Raw genomic sequence first — 15,911 nt, forward strand, 5'->3', positions numbered from 1 at the left:
ACATAGTTTTTGTCTTTCCGGACTATAACAAATTCGTATTCAGAAGTTGCACTCAGCTTTGGCCTAAGTAGCGACACCCATACCCAAAGAACCTCATGCAATTGGCTTCCGCCACAGGGCGAAGCCGTTTATATGCAGCCGCTGATAGGGTTTCAGAAATTATTCAATAGGTACATGGCAGCGTAATTCGGAACTACGCCAACAAGACCAACTATCTACCCTTTAGAAACGAGTTTAAGTGTATTAATTACAGTTGCGGAATGTCTGGGGATGCAAAAGCTGGAGTTAAGAAAGTGGGTAGATGATCGACGGGTGATTATTTGCGCGCAAGCTGAGAGAGAACGTGAGAGACGTAGAGCCGAGTGGGTAGCTGAGAAGGAGCGGCTAGAAGATATCCACATGATGAAGTTGCGTGTTGAGGCAACTCAGGCACCCAAGTTCGGCATGACTTATGTATGTCTCAAGGGCTATCACTGTAAGGACTCAGTCCAGTAGACAACTGAGAGACCTTAGTAACGAGCAGAATTAGTTGCTTGCTGTTCAAGGTGAAGCCATACCAGAAGCACACGGTAAAAATACCAGTATAACCAGAAAGATTGCTCCCGAGAACGATGGATATCAGTCAAGGAGCGAGGAGCAATTCGGCTCCGAGTTTAAATCGAAGACGGGAATTTGCAGCGCAGAGAAAACACAGACTGGGAGAGTTTCCGATGAACAGCCGCGTTCGTCTGATGAACGTATAGTTAAGGTTCAGCGAGGCTCTTTCCTTGCATGTAAAGTTAGTGTAGCGGATGTGCACCCGTGCTTACCCCATGAAATCTTTTTTATTATATGGTTCTTTGGAGATGTTGTCGCCTTTAATTGGCGCCGGCTACTCCTTTTCACACAGGGATTAAAAAAAATCGTAAAAAATATAGTGAAATCATAACAATACAAATTGCGGTAAGATAAGTACACTGTCACGCTCAAAACTCACAATGAAGACAACTCCACATGACAAAAATACAAAGTCTAGCCAACCTGTTCCCTGACGTCGCGACACCACGTGATCATAAACTATTGCCCGAAGCCTGCGAACCCCTGTGTCCGTAGGCAGAGCGTGAGCAGTCGGGCTACAGGCCCGAGTTCGCGCCCAGCGGCCTGGCCAGAAAGCCACTTCCATCTACACGTGTCACCAAGCCGCCTGCGTCCTCTCTACAAGCCGGAGGTGCCATGCTCTGGTCGCCCGTTCGTCGGTCAACCCCATCGACATTTTGCTGAAACGAACGCCGCTTCTTTTGTGGCTTCGCCATCGGCCATCCACGTTGAGCTTTTGCGCGCGCTCACACTCGTGATCTGTCCTAACTCTCGTGATGTTGGTACTATTTTAGCTCTTAGCTGGTACTTGGTACTTTTAGCTTTTAGCTGTGAAGTTTTCATTGAGCGTTTACCTTATATGTTTATATCCACACTGGTTATGTTCAAAGTTTTGCGTGGTTCTTGGAACAAACGACTTTGTCCTTGATCGGGTTCTCTGGGGTTCTGCCTCAGGAATCCGTTTGAAGCATTCAGAATCTACATCACAGGCCTGCAGTAGTGGGTAATGTTTTGTTTCATTTCATATAATGATGGTGGAAAGGGCGGACGAACATGGAAAACTCTGTTTCAAGTCAAACCGCTGCTGCAGGTAATTGCGTGCAGTCTCGCCCAAAGTGTGAATCAGTGTGGTAGCTCGTGCAACTCTCTCGAGAGCTGTTATGTGCACTGGTAACAACAAGTGGAGGTTCATTCCTTTTAAACTCGTTGGAATCACCTGGCGCGGTAATATCTTCGTTCCTTCCTCTTCAGGTTTATTTCCTTAGTCGGCTGGAAGAAATCTTGCCGTGCGTCTGTTTCGGTAACCAGCCGGAAGTTTCTTTTTCTAAGAACATCTGCTTGATCAGAATAATTGTACGGTTTGTCTAAACACTCCCACTTGTTTTGTTTTATACCTTAACATATAATAATTTTGGCGCGATGGCCTCGCTGACATTACACAGATATTAGCACCTTTTCATTGCAGTCTGCACAGTTTGGTTCAGATCCTTAGTCAACGTGGCAATGCATTTATTTTTGGGGTTGACGCAGTAGTTCTGCGGAAACCCGCAAGGTGGAGAGAAGTTTTGAATGAAGGGGAAATCAGACATCCACCCGTTCGTAGCACTTGCTACAAAGGAAACCCATAGGGGTTCCTCGAAAGAAAAGCCTCATAGTTGAAGAAAAATTCGTCCTGGTCCGGGACCAAGACGAATTGTGGGGTTCCTGAATATTCGTCAAGTGATAAGCGGCGTTATGCTCCGTCGTACCATATCACGGTCACAGGCGTGTCTTATTCAACTATTTCTCTACAAATATTGTATTCCGACCTTCTTCGAGAGCAGTATCCAGCCAGCTATAGGCTACGCTTTCTGAGGCCAGTGGTTCTGCCGAGCTCGTCCTGTGCTCATTAGAGGTTCCGCATGAGCTCAAGAAAGCTGCTGCGGTTGCTTGTTGAGGACGCGATGCGTGCAGGACATTGGGCCTAAATGGTGAAGAACTGCAGCTCGAGAAAGTGAATGCTACAATGAATAAATAGTAACCAGACGGCAATTATGGCAAGCAAAAGAGCAAGAAAGTGTACGTCTAAAACAATACACTGGCAAAAAAAAGAAACGATGATAATAGGGATCGACAATTCCGTCGCAGTAAGAAATACGTACCGACGGCGGCACTTAGTCCTGCACTGTTACGTGTGTTGATGATGTAATACCATCGTGTGGCCTAAGAGTAGGTTATCATGCTATCCCTTTATATATAGAAAGTCACATCTCACTTCGATGTTGTTGCTTTATTTTTTGAAAAAGAAGAAATTGCTTGGTTTCGTATGCTCACAGTGGCTAATTTCGTTCATTTCGGAGTGCTGAAGTAAGCCATAAAGGCTACATGCGTCACTCTAACGATGCGTCCATATTACATTACTGCTAGTAGAAAAAGGAAAGAAACCACCGCGAATGGCACCTCTCCTATTTCCTGGAAATATTTTTGAAAGGTTTTCTCTTCCTTTCTGGACAAAAGAAAGCGAAATGACTACCGAAGACACATGACTTAAGAGGACCCTAGTTCAGATTGGATATTTCTTTCCATTTCATCTCGTCGAGCATTTCGTCACGGTGCTGACATTGCTTTATTCGCCGTGTACGAATGTAAATTAAGATGATGATAATAATGTGTTAGTAGTTGTATTGCTCGCCGACCCACCTTTACTCTTTTTCTGTTTATGCAGCTTACTTAGACTCACCTTCTTTGATCTTTTCTTCGTGTATATGTAATGTTTGATTATGCAAGTATTTACTTAATACATATTGAGGTCTCTTAGGGTAAAGGAAGTGGGGTTGCATTTCTTTTTTTTTCACTTTAAGGCTTCCCTCGATTATTTACTGTTGGCGTCACATAAAGCACACGTGCTTGCAAAGCCCAAAGTTAACAAAAGCAGTGTTTTTGTTTGGAGCGCTAAATGTGCTCAAGACAGGGTTAGGCGGCCAGTGTCGTAGTCGGAAGACTCCTCAGTGAAAAATGACCAGTATTAATTTACGCGACATTAGAATTGTCTGCCGATCACTAAATGTTAAAGTCGGCTAGTGTCTCTAATAGATGGACCGGTAAATTATTAAGGCTAATTTATTGAGGTGTTTCCATGCTTATTCTTTCATCTTACCACGTACATTCAGTGTCCACTCTCTTCCTCTTTCTATTCCCCTTTCCCATACCCCAAGTGTAGGGCAGCGAACAGGACGTCCGTCTGGTTGACCTCCGTCCCTCCCTTTCCTTTTTTATTTCTCTCTCTCTTACATCGAACACGTTACCTTTATTCTGCTCCATACCTTGTGCACACGGCCTATTAGTCGAATGCTGCTCGCCTTTATACAAAAGTAAACGGCAAAAAGGTTGCCCAGAAAGGTAATAGATTAAACTCCAGCGTAGGGTTGCGAGGCATTTCCATTAAATTTTTGCTTATGTGATAAGGTAAAATGAAAACCTGCAATTGAGGCCAATACATGAATAGTCGTATTAGTTCTCGTTTTAAGCCACGAAACATCCCGAAGGCCTTCTATCCAGATTACAATATATTGCTTAATTTTTTCCTCCTGTGTGGAGTCTGATTAGTGAAGTCCATCAAAAGGCGCTCAGCGGCTTCTTATGTTCGAGCAAGAGCATGCCGCATTTTTGGCTCGCCCTTGTCTTCGGTCGCGCATTCAGTGTGATTCTTTTACATTGAATTTTTAAAAATTTATTTGCCTCCCTGTTTGTTTGTTTGTTTGTTTGTTTGTTTGTTTGACTGCACCTAGCTTGGAAACATTTTGGGTGGCTAAGCGGCAACTTATATATCTGTTCAGGCTAAGTGACCCCAGACAATTGCTCTGAGCACGACCTCACTAACGCAACGCTGTGAATCATGGTTGACCAAGGCCTATTTTTCCAACTTCAACATCGACGCATCTGAAAGGTCACGCGGTATAGCACAACAATAGACCACTGGAACACGGACGTTTACTATATGTTCTCTCCAGAGCATGAAAAAAATAAAGTACAAGAAGCTTTCTAAACGAACGCTCATGAACTAGCTCGTTCACGCAGCTTCATTGGCCTTCTTATCGGCCTTGTTACAAACAACCCCTGATGCTCGTGCTGCCATTTCGCGCACCGAGGTACGCCTGACGCTACCGAGTCGTTTATACGCGCGGAATGCATCAGACAATCTCGACGCAACACTAAAAACACAGCACACAGCTCGGCGTAACTTGACCGGTGCTGTATGCAATAGAGCAGCGCAAGCCGGGAACGCGGGAGTCAGTCGGGCAGCTGCTTATGCACCACCATCGGTTCATTAACTAGTCGCGTTTGCAGTCCAATTCCCTTGATAGTCACCAGCAACGAATCCCCAAGTGCAACGACGAAGCGCGCCGCCGCAGTTTCACGACGCCAACGCAGCATTCCTTCGACACCACACACACTGGTCCGCGTTGCGCAATCGCTACACTTTGGCTAATGGCACAGTATGCAGACGGAAGAACGGGTACAAGAATCGAGTGGCTTCTGACCCGCCCCCTTTTTTCTTTCTTTTTCTTTCTCTTTTTTTATGTTCTGCATAACGCACTTTGCGTAACACAGGCGCCTACTAAGTTAACTCTTACATCCTGCTGGTTTAAGCCATGCAAGGGTTATACGAAAAAGGCGAGAAGGCAGAGCTACTTTACTCAGGTTCGCGCGTGTTGCGGAATCGTGCAGTAGGGACCCAACAGCCGCCGGTGAAATGCAGCTCCTCCGTACTGGTGGCCGTTATCAAGAAAGGCGGAGAACCTCCTAGCTACCGCAAAGCTTTTAACGACTCGAGCTTGGTCAGTGAGTGCTTGGTCAAAAGCACATGATTTGCTACCTCATTTGCCGACCGTCGTCGAGGCGGTTGTTATGCCCAGATACAGTGATGCAGACGCACGTGCGGCGATAGAGGCAGCTTAAACGCTGAGCTTAGAAAATAAGAAGAGCTATTGTGTGGCCTTCGTGGGATTTTTCGTTGAAGTAGCCAAGGAAGAAAAATTGAGTAGCCGTGTATGCTGTACTGCGGCCGCTCTTTGTGCTCACTTTGCCTGGTTTGCTGAAAATGGGTCATCGCACTCCGAGGAGGAGTAGGAGAGAGGAGGCGAGCGCAGGGCCTGTCTTTTTTTTTTTTTTTCATGTTTCTCAAACGGGGAAAGATAGTAGCTTGTTTTGACAAGGAAATACGTGCGTTGCCTTGCTCGCGCAGTTTTAGTTCACTCGGAATATCTTGCAGGACGTTGTGCAAGCACGTTTCGTAGCCACGTTTGCTTTCTTGCTTCCCGCTCTTGTCTTGCCATCGTCTCTTCAACTGGCGCACCTCGTTTGATGCCTGCCTTACACTTCGTCGGTCAAGAGCACCGTATCCATGGGTAGAATTTAAGTGTTCAACATGCACACACACGCACACACAAACACACACACACACGCATGCGCGCACACACGCACACACACACACACACAAGCCGTTTCTCCTTCATTCCCTTACCCATTCCCTAATAAACTAGGTATTCCTGAAACTCTGAGTAATACTGTATGGTGCAATCTCTCGAGAAAATTTTTATTTCCGCAACTGCTATAAAGCTCGGTCGGTGAAAATTGTTTCATCTGGATTCTCTTTTTATTATTATTGTGAAACAGTCTTCACTGAAACACGCGGCATACATATCATGCGCAGTCTAGCGCGAGTGCATGACTTATGACAAGCAATAGAAGCATCTAATCATGTTTTGTTCACAGAAAAACAAAAAGAAAAGTTGCTGGTGCGAGAAAGTCATCATGGCGTAAAATTTTGATAAAAAGTTTACATCACAGCAATGCACACATAGTGTGGCTGACAAGAGAAAGTTATCGTCGCCATACACTGGAATAAGGAAACGCAATGCACAAAATGTACAGTCCTCTTCCAGAAAAAAAGGCCAGTTCACTGTTCACATGAAAATTCTGCCGGGTTCTCGCAGCTTTTCGTTTTTTGAGGCAGTACGAAAAGCCATACCACTTGATTTTCTGATAGCGGGTGCCGATTCAAGGCGCAAAAACGACTGTGAATTAGTTATCAATGCTCGTCGTAATGTTGCGATTCGATGAGGACGGGCTTTAATGAAGCGTATGGGTCGTCACAACGAGGACGACCTTTTTTACGGCCGGTACTGAAAGCTGTGCGTGAGGGTGCTTTGAGAAGTTGACCGTCGAAGAATGTGTCTATAGACCCCTTTGACTTTTGAACTTTGGCTATAAGCTCAACAATTGATACATGTTATTGATGAGAGGCGCTTCCGTCCGTTTATTGAACCATGCGATGTTTAATGATTTCTGCCTTAGTCTATGAAATGTCTTTTTCTGGCGTGAGATGCAGGAAACGGATGGGTGATAGCGCAATCACAGTAGGCTCCGCAGCAGCCATTGGGTCTGCTACTTCCCTTCTCCTTAGGTCAATATGTCTTGGAGATCCATAGCAACCGAATGCTATGCCGGATAATGAGGTGGTTGTTTAAACTAGCTATACGCATAGGCCGGTAGCCTTCATAGCTGCTGAAGACTTCGAAAAGGCTATTGCACAATGCACGACTATAAGTGCTGAAGCTATTGCCTTTTATCTTTTATTCACTGAAAAGCCGGGGTGCTCTCCACGTTTACTTAAGACACGCAGACAAAATTTTTCTACCTGCTGCCATAGTTCCACCAATAGTAACCCATGTCAGCTCCAGGCTTGTGGTATCGCTGATCTTAGACGCCTATAAGGACATGCGCCAAATAAGACTGATTCGTTCTTATACACATAACTAATCTCCTAACAAATCTTTCGCGCCCGGCGATATACGTCAAATGAAACAGATTAGTTGTTTAAGCATATAACTAATCTCCTAACTGACATTGGACGCCTAATGACATACGCCAAATGAGACTGATTCGTTTGATGTACATAATTAGTATTCCAACTGATCTTAGGCGCCTAATTATATGCACCAAATGAGACTAATTCTTTGTTACGCATATAATTAATATCCTAACTGATCTTAGGCGCCTAATGATATGCGCCAAATGATACTGATTAGTTGTTTACGCATATAACTAATTTCCTAACTCGCATTGGGCACCTTTTGCCATATGTCAAATGAGACTCATTTATTGTTACGCGTATAACTAACCTAACTGATTTTTTTTGGCGTCTAATGATACACGCCAAATAAAACTGATTAGTGGTTTACACGCATAAATAATCTCGCTGCAATAGCCGGCGAAGGCATTCGCGTTTGATCGTCGTCGCTTTGAAGTTGCGCGTTCGCAAATCGAGTGTGCTTTAAGAATATCAAAGCACCTTCCGCTACGACTGAGGCAAGGGGAATCGATGATTCAATGACACTTTAGCGAACGGCAGGATGAAATAATCGGCGGTCTATAAGGAGTAAATTGTGAACACTTAACGAACACTTTCAGTGCAAGTTCAAAGTGCATATTTTTAGTGGAATTAAATGAGGCTACTGAGCAGCGATCATTCATACTTCACCATGTGACATTAGCCTTGAAGACTGAAGGTTTTATGGTAGTTATCTATTCATCTGGCAGAGAGAGTGAAACCTTTATTTGAAGTAGTGACTTGTCAGTCGAGGTGGGAGGGTCCCTTATTCCAGGAACCCTCTGGCTTGGAGAACATAATTTTATGCATACATACATACATACATACATACATACATACATACATACATACATACATACATACATACATACATACATACATACATACATACATACATACATACATACATACATACATACATACATACATACATACATGCTGCAATTCCGCTTGATTTTTAAGGCAGGAGTGGGGCAAACATCACACTTTCTAGTGCAGACAAAATCATTCATTGGTAACGCATGAACATCTCCAGGCAGAGCAGTGGAACATTCTACAGTTAAAAGAAAAAAAACTATTCTTTCATGTCGGTTCTCGGCTGAAACAAAAAAGGTTTGTGTATGATAGCTACCGATACGAGACAGTTTAGTGAACTTTATATATTTATCTAAAAGGGTGCGATTTATCTATTTATTTAAGCGGATGACTAGTTGCCTAAGGTATGCCAAACTTTAATATTTCAATGCGGTGACGTGTTGGCAAAAGGATTAGGTTCAGAATAGTAAAATTAAAGGAAGGTGAGCCTTACCTGTCGTACCTGTGTAGCCGTGATTGCGCAAAGGCCTTCCGGAAGAAAAAGCAACGGAATAGAATAAAATAAGATTATTACAGATTGAGACACACTGGCGGAAAAGAGAGGCACCCCGACTTCTCACCGCAAGTCCTGGAAGCCAAGTTATGTTCAATGCCTCTCACTTTGCACCTCGAAAAAGCAATCAAAATTCACCGACGATTACGATATTCCCTAATGCGAAATCTGAGCGCAGCTCTATAGATGTTTTCATTTCGCGAATATTGGCCGGTGCTGACAATCTGTCTCGTGCGCAAAATTGTAAACGGAACCAAATGTGGCATGACTGCCACTCTAATCTGGAGATCGCGAGAGGCTGCGCGTGGGTGACGCGTGAGCGCGCTTCACAGCAGCCGCCGCAGACAGACCTCCGCTCACGCAGCGCTTTGTTTCCATATATGGTACCGGTGTACGCGCTCGCCATGTACCATCAGTGAAAAAACGACGTCGCGCTACTCTGGCGCCATCTCGTAGCGGTCGTCAATGGCCTTGCGGTCTTGATCGGCACTACGCTTTTCACGCTTTTACGGCACCCTCCTACTCCGCTTTCCGCCTCGCACTCTTTCATTCCCAGCTGCGCTGCGCGTTCGCTCTTTCATCCTTCCCTGTGCCGGTTGCTCGTTTGGGCCGAGGGCCGCCTACATTAAACGCAGGTAAGGGCGGCTAAGAGCTGCGCTCTAGCGCGCGCATCTCGCTCGGTAGTCGTACGAGCTGCTCCTGCCTGCGCGCGCTGAAACAGCCCTGTATCTTAGGCTGCCTGCCAGAAAAGGTGCCCCTGATGGGGCTCCTAAAGGATGGCGCAAAACGACGAGCTCTGCTTCTCCTTATACAAGGGGTCGCCTCACCTCTTTGGGAAGCGGATTAACGGGAACGCCTATTTGGCCAACTCCCATTTATCTCCGACATTATCTTTAGAGCAAAAAGAGGTGCACCTCCATCTTTTCACTCTGCTGCCTGCTTTCCCAGCCCTCACGTTCTAGCTCTTTACTAAACGAAAACACGAGTCTGCCGAAAGCGCTCCTTTCTACCCGTCGTCGCCGGTGGAACGATAACACGCCGTTCACCTCGTCCCCTTTCCATTTCTTCACTTGGCTCCATCAAAGCCTCGCGCCCGTCTTTCTGATGGCGAAGACGCCAGGGAGTGAAGTGACAGTGAACGTGCTCCGAGGGAAGGTAGCCATCGCGTCGGGGGCTACGTGTGCCTCCAGTTCTTTAGAAAAGACTTGCCCCGCCGCTGCCTCCTGCCTGCCGCCGCTGACGAAGACGGCGGCGGCAACGAGAGAGGTGAGGTTTGCGCATGAGCCGTGTGCGTGGCGTCCCCTTCCCCTTTCTCGCGAAGCTCGCGCTCTACGGCGCAACTGTGTGGCGGGAGGGACGAGGCTGGAGGGGAGAAGGGATGCTACGATTGGGAAGCGGACGGGAGTCCTCTTCCTCTCTTTCCTTCCTCGCTTTCCCGTTTCGGAGGAGCGAGTCTCCCTCGGCTCCCGTAAGGGGAGATTGAGAAGAGAGGATTGGGTAAGGGGAGCCCCCCTGCGGCCTCCTGCGCAGTGAGCGGCGGCGGCGGCGGACGGCGAGAGAGGAAAGGAGGCCGTGTGGGGTCTCGCGGCGACTCGCTGGCGCTCCGCACTCGGACGAGGCGCCGCCAGAGGCGTTTTCTCGGGACCCGCCGAGGTGTGTGCGTGCTCCTCCCGACTGCGGCTCTTCGTTGTTCGGACTTCGTGGCTCGACCGCGCTTCCACCTTCCCTTAGTTTTAGATTATTTTACCTTTCTCTCTCTCTCAGCGATTCGTGCCGCGGGAAAGTGATCGTGCTACTCAACAGTTTAAGTAATTCAGTTAGCCGGACGTCGTTCGCGCGCGCGTGACGCATTCCTGCGGTGCGCTCTTTTGGATCGGTACACTGAGCATCTGCTGTGGCCATCGTGGCTCTTCTCGCACCACTGCGTGTCCCGGGATGGAACATGATTGCTGGTGGTGACGCCGCCTTGGAGGCGTGATTTGGAAGGCGCAACTCGCGCTTATGACTGTCACGGGATTCGGCGCCGGACAACGTTGAGGCCGTTGTTATAATTGGTAATGTGGTGTGCTTAAAATCAAATTATCGTTTTTTGGTCATGCTTACTCCTACGTAAGCTTAATGCTTGTTCTTGCCGTCATTGAAAACTTCATACTTCGTTAAACCTTGGGCAGTTGCTGCATGTGAAACCAGGTCGAAGTTGCCTTTTTGTCCGTTACTCAACAAATTATTAATAGAGGCCATACTTTTCTACCACGTTATTCATACGCTTAACATTCTTAGATCGAAACAATTCTGTCACGGGATGGTTTGGCCATGGCTTAGGTCTACGCTAAACGTATTATTCTGATTCTATTGTAAGCCCCTCTCACATTCGTACTACACCACTGACGAAAGTTTCCTATTTGCCTTTATGAAAGAAATGAGCCATATTTATTTCACCGACATTTTTCTCGGCTTTTAAACAGGTTGCCCTGTAATGGAAGACACCGAGACGCAGCGGATTTGCCTCAAGCCAACAAGGCGTTCTTCGTTGTCGTGTACCCGATGTGTGGCACCACCGGTGCGACAGTTCCACCAAATGTAACGTGTTGGTGTTCCGCCTCAGCGTTTGCAGTGGCTTAACAAACCATGGCACTTGGAGAACCTTACCGACCGTCAGCCAGTCAACGCGATCGTCAACTTAACGATCGTCTCAAGACCATGTGCGCTTTTTCTTCCGTGCCACCTTGACATGGCCAACATAGAGCAATAGGAAGCAAACGGGATCTGAGCCGCGGAGCGGATCACAACTCCGAAAGACATTACTAATAAGTAAAACTAACGATAAGAAAGCAAGGTAAAACGGACCGAGGAAAACAATCGGCATATATACACGCTGAATAGACAAACGGAACGTGGTAACGAAAGCCGTCATGTGCCTGAAATCGTGGGTTCGTGCTTGCCTCGTGATGTCGCTGCTTGTGCTGGCTTCGACGGCTCGCGCTGCCGACGCTACGCCGACCTCTACCAGTCGTCCCAGCCCCCGCGTGGTGCGGACAAAGTACGGCCAATTGCGGGGCAAGATCATCACCCTGGGGTCTCGGTTCGGCACCCACCTGCCTTCCGTCGAGGCGTTCATGGGCGTGCCGTACGTGAGCCCGCCGCTGGGCACGCTACGCTTCATGCCTCCCGTCAACTCTCCGCACTGGGACGATGTGCGTGCGGCGGATACGCCGGGCCCCGCGTGCCCGCAGCGGCTGCCGGAGTTCCTGCGCAACGAGTCGTCGCCGGCCGCGGTTCGCATGCCACCCGGCCGCCTCGAGCAGCTGCGACGGTTGGCGCGAGCCGCTTTGCTCAACACCAGCGAGGACTGCCTGCACCTCAACATCTACACTCCGGCGTCAGGTATGCCCCGCTTCTGCCGACGTTTTAGTTCACATGTAAATGGTGTTTTCTTTTGAAACGTGACGTTGCACTTGGCGGTACTTGCGCATGATATGATCGTGTGTCTGGTGTAGCCTATACGAGGCAACTACCTGTGCGCGTACTTAAACGTGTGGCAGCGCATCTGTGCTGCAGAGGATGACGACGTAGGTGCTTGCTCGGCATAAAAGTTCGCTTCGCTTGTGATCTCCGACATGCATTGCACTGCAGTGATAGTTTGTGAGCAGGGCGTGACGCTTGCCAGATTCAACTGAGCTTCTACATTGAGGAAAGAAATGTCCGGCCGTCAAAAAAGACTGGAGCTTCACCGCGCAGTGGCCTATTGATGGCGGTGGGCCCCGGAGGAATTTTCTGGGTCATTTATTGTGTTACATAGCCCGCGTCACCAACTACCCCGGCAATGCAATCCTGTCGTTAAAGAGCGTGAAACGCCGACCTTCGACGAAGCTTCTCTCTCTTTGGCGGTGCGCCTGTTTGTTGGATCTCGGTTGGTTAAAAAAAATTAAGTAGTAAACTCTCGGGAGCATCGGTGTTTGCCTTCTTCAAACTCTCCGCCTATTTTTATCGTCTGCCTACATGTTTTAAGTGCGCTGTCGGCCGAGACCGCGCAGATGCTTGGTTGCCCGCTGCTGATGCCTTTGTGTGATTACGTAGCGATTGAATGCGGATCATGTTTCTGTGCGTCGTACACGCGCGTTCAAGTAACACAGATTTATTGTATTTGAACGGCGCGCTGTCGTATTGCCAGTGTTGGAACTCCGCAAGCCCGCTTCGCGAAATTACTGCAAGAGGATCTCCTATATGCTTTAATTGTATACGCTAATTGGAAACTGGTGCGCAGTGAAGACAATAAAGGAACTAGTTTTCCTACCTTTGCACCCAATACAATCTGCAGCACTGGTTTATACAATGCCTTGAGTTTCATCAAAAGCAATACATCGGATGAAATACCTCAACGAAGTACAGAGAAAAGAACAGCTAAATAAAAATATAATTTTAAATGGCACTAGATAATATGCAGCAGCGCCGTCTTCTCAATGCATACTATAAGGACGCATTACATTGCTTGATTTAGGGTGACCAATACTCCAAGTCAGTGCCGGATTAAGATGGGGGCTGTGGGGGCTGCAGTCCCGGGCCCCCAACTTTCAGCGGCCCCGCTCGACCATACTAAAGAAAATATTTGCTGAGCATGCTTGGCTGCCCACGTTGTACATACGTGTTGTAGAATGTTATGCGTTTAGAACTTGAAGATTGAATGCCTAATAAAGTGTTTCTTGTTGTGAAGAATATGCGTTTCTGTTCTTTGGTCCGTGCTGCACTTCGACTAATTGGCATTTCGAGTTTTTGTGAACCTGTGATGGACTGACGCTTCAACATACCGACGTGTAAGTCAGATAATAACCGGTAAATATTGCTAGAAATCACGTCAAGAAATTAGTTTTTTGAACCCATAAAGATGATACATATTTTATCACTAATCAGTGAACGTAATATGTGAGCATTGAAAAATTCAGCGCCTTAAACCAGTCGTCATTGGAACCCCAAGGATGCAGTTAGGCGCGGGCCCCGAAATTTTTTAATCGGATACGCTAAGTGCAGTGCAGTGCGTTATCCAGACGACCATGACAACCATCTTCCACGCTTTGCCAAGGGAGCAATTAACTAACATCGAACTTGTCGCTTAGCTCCGAGTCGTCCTCGTATGGCTTCAGGTCACATGTCCTCTCTGTGCATTCTCCCATTTTCCAATTCCGCCTAAGTCGTCCATCATTTGTCCTACTCGCTCATTTTTACGTGGAGTGCGAGAACCTGCTGGTGTCCTGCAGTGCTCCACCAACTTCAACTCGGAAGCACGAGAATACCAAGCTGTGCACTCATGGAGCTCTCCTTGCAGACGCTATTTACGCCGACGGCAAGAGAGGGCGCCAGGAGACCCATACTCCGGCTCTGTGGAGCGGGATGGCTGCCCTGTATCAGCGCCGCCTATACCCGGAGAATCCATGGCGTCTATTTTATGTCGCGAAATGTATTAGCCTAAGTGTACGTACTCCTAATAGTCACTGAAAAAAGCATGAGAGACTGTAAAGTGTGGCGACAACGACGTACCTATAGAATTCAAGTATGTGCAGATTAATGAGGCCGAGGCGGCATTTAGTGAGGCTCCGAATTATGACATTTGGTTTGCTCAAGAGACTATCTTCAGTACTCTTTTATCATATAGAGTGTCAGTTAAAGTTATCACTATCTCCCGTATCACCAGCGCTGTGGGCAGAACTGAGAGGAGAAATGACGTAGTAGAAGAAAGAAACGACTTGGAATGCGTAGAACTAGACACTATGTCTAGCCTTATTACAAGCAAAATACCACACAGTTTGGACTCACGCTAGTCAAGTAATGTGCCCAGAATTAGAACAGAAGCGCAATGTGCTCAAATGCGTGAATCACGGTGATAGCATCGTTTGGCAAACAACTTTTAATCAAAGAATAGACAACGTTCAGAGGCACGTGGCAAAGAGAGAGAGAGGGGAGTGAGAGAGAGAAACAATATAGAAGAAGTAACATTGTTTATGTTTGGTCAAGCATTGCGGAGGTTCCAGTCGTTCCACGAGGATCAGTAGAGCTCGTCTTTAAGTGCTTCGAGCAGGAGGTCGCGCCCTCGTGTTGCAAAGCAGCATCTTTTTAGTCACAGATGGCGTGAGGCCCTCATTATGGTACTACAAGTGGTGACAAAAAGTGCGAGTTCACTACTAACTTATCATAAAGTGCGCTATGAGTACGTAACTCACGTAGATACAGGTCAACGTGTCGGACACGGTAATTACGATCATTGAAAGTAGGCCCCAGCCATGAGAATGGCCCCTATGCTCTTTGGCAAGCTTAACTGAGGCTTTTACTTTCGACTTGATATCGACGTTTCCTCTGTATTGTTGAAGCTATTGGACGCTGCGCCTTGCAAGAGGTACGTCATGCCTCCGGGAATCAGAGGCACTTTTCGCTTGCACAGCTGGAAGAGAATGCGCACTATACTTATTCGAAAACAACGCTGGAATGCGGAAGAACCAAGACAGAGAAAAATAAAGAATAATAATCGAGACACATTCATACACACACAGGTTATTAACCAATAATTTTTTTAACCAAGGAACAAAGCACATTCACGAGTAAAATGAGTGTTTTCATTCATTTTTGAAGAATAGACAGTAGGCCTAGGAGGTGTTAGGTTTACTTCTTGAACAGCGCGTAATACCGGGACACACAGAAAGGTGAAACGTGACGGAACGCGTTTTCGGCTGCAGCAGACGGATAGAGTTAGCTTGGGGGTCAGGGGTCAGTTCAGAAGGTTGAGAGCATGTACCTTTACGGTACTCCATTTCATTTCTACATCATCTCGAGACGCCTTCATTGCCCTAAATCCTGTTTAGCGATTACGTGTAGGAGTTTTCGAGGATGTAAAGCTGGATGCTTGGGGCACTGCATAGAAGTGGTTTAAACAAATTCTTACCGTCAGCTTCCGAGAAGGTCAACACTAATTCGATATCGGCCGCTGTATCGTCACAGACGACGAGAAGCAGCTGACAAGTGCATGTCGAGTACCGCAATATTAAATTAAATTAGATTATGGGGTTTTACGTGCCAAAAGCACGATATGATTATGAGGCACGCGCAGTG

The 15,911-nt window shown here is 47.0% G+C and overlaps 1 protein-coding gene across 5 annotated transcripts in view; it reads left to right on the plus strand.

The window, feature by feature from the left end:
• Positions 1-10,364: 10,364 nt before the first annotated feature.
• Positions 10,365-15,911, plus strand: part of LOC126541292 (neuroligin-4, Y-linked-like) — a 312,904-nt gene continuing 307,357 nt past the window's right edge. For 4 of the 5 annotated variants that reach the window (XM_055076537.1, XM_055076535.1, XM_050188006.3 and 1 more), the window contains exons 1-2: positions 10,365-10,870; positions 11,282-12,200. In XM_055076537.1, the coding sequence (XP_054932512.1) occupies positions 11,729-12,200 (472 nt within the window). In that variant the 5' untranslated portion in view covers positions 10,365-10,870; positions 11,282-11,728. The remainder of the gene's footprint in view (positions 10,871-11,281; positions 12,201-15,911) is intronic. The other variant, XM_055076536.1, reaches the window with a different exon arrangement.

Source organism: Dermacentor andersoni, chromosome 2, assembly GCF_023375885.2.
Source record: "Dermacentor andersoni chromosome 2, qqDerAnde1_hic_scaffold, whole genome shotgun sequence".
Taxonomy (NCBI): domain Eukaryota; kingdom Metazoa; phylum Arthropoda; class Arachnida; order Ixodida; family Ixodidae; genus Dermacentor; species Dermacentor andersoni.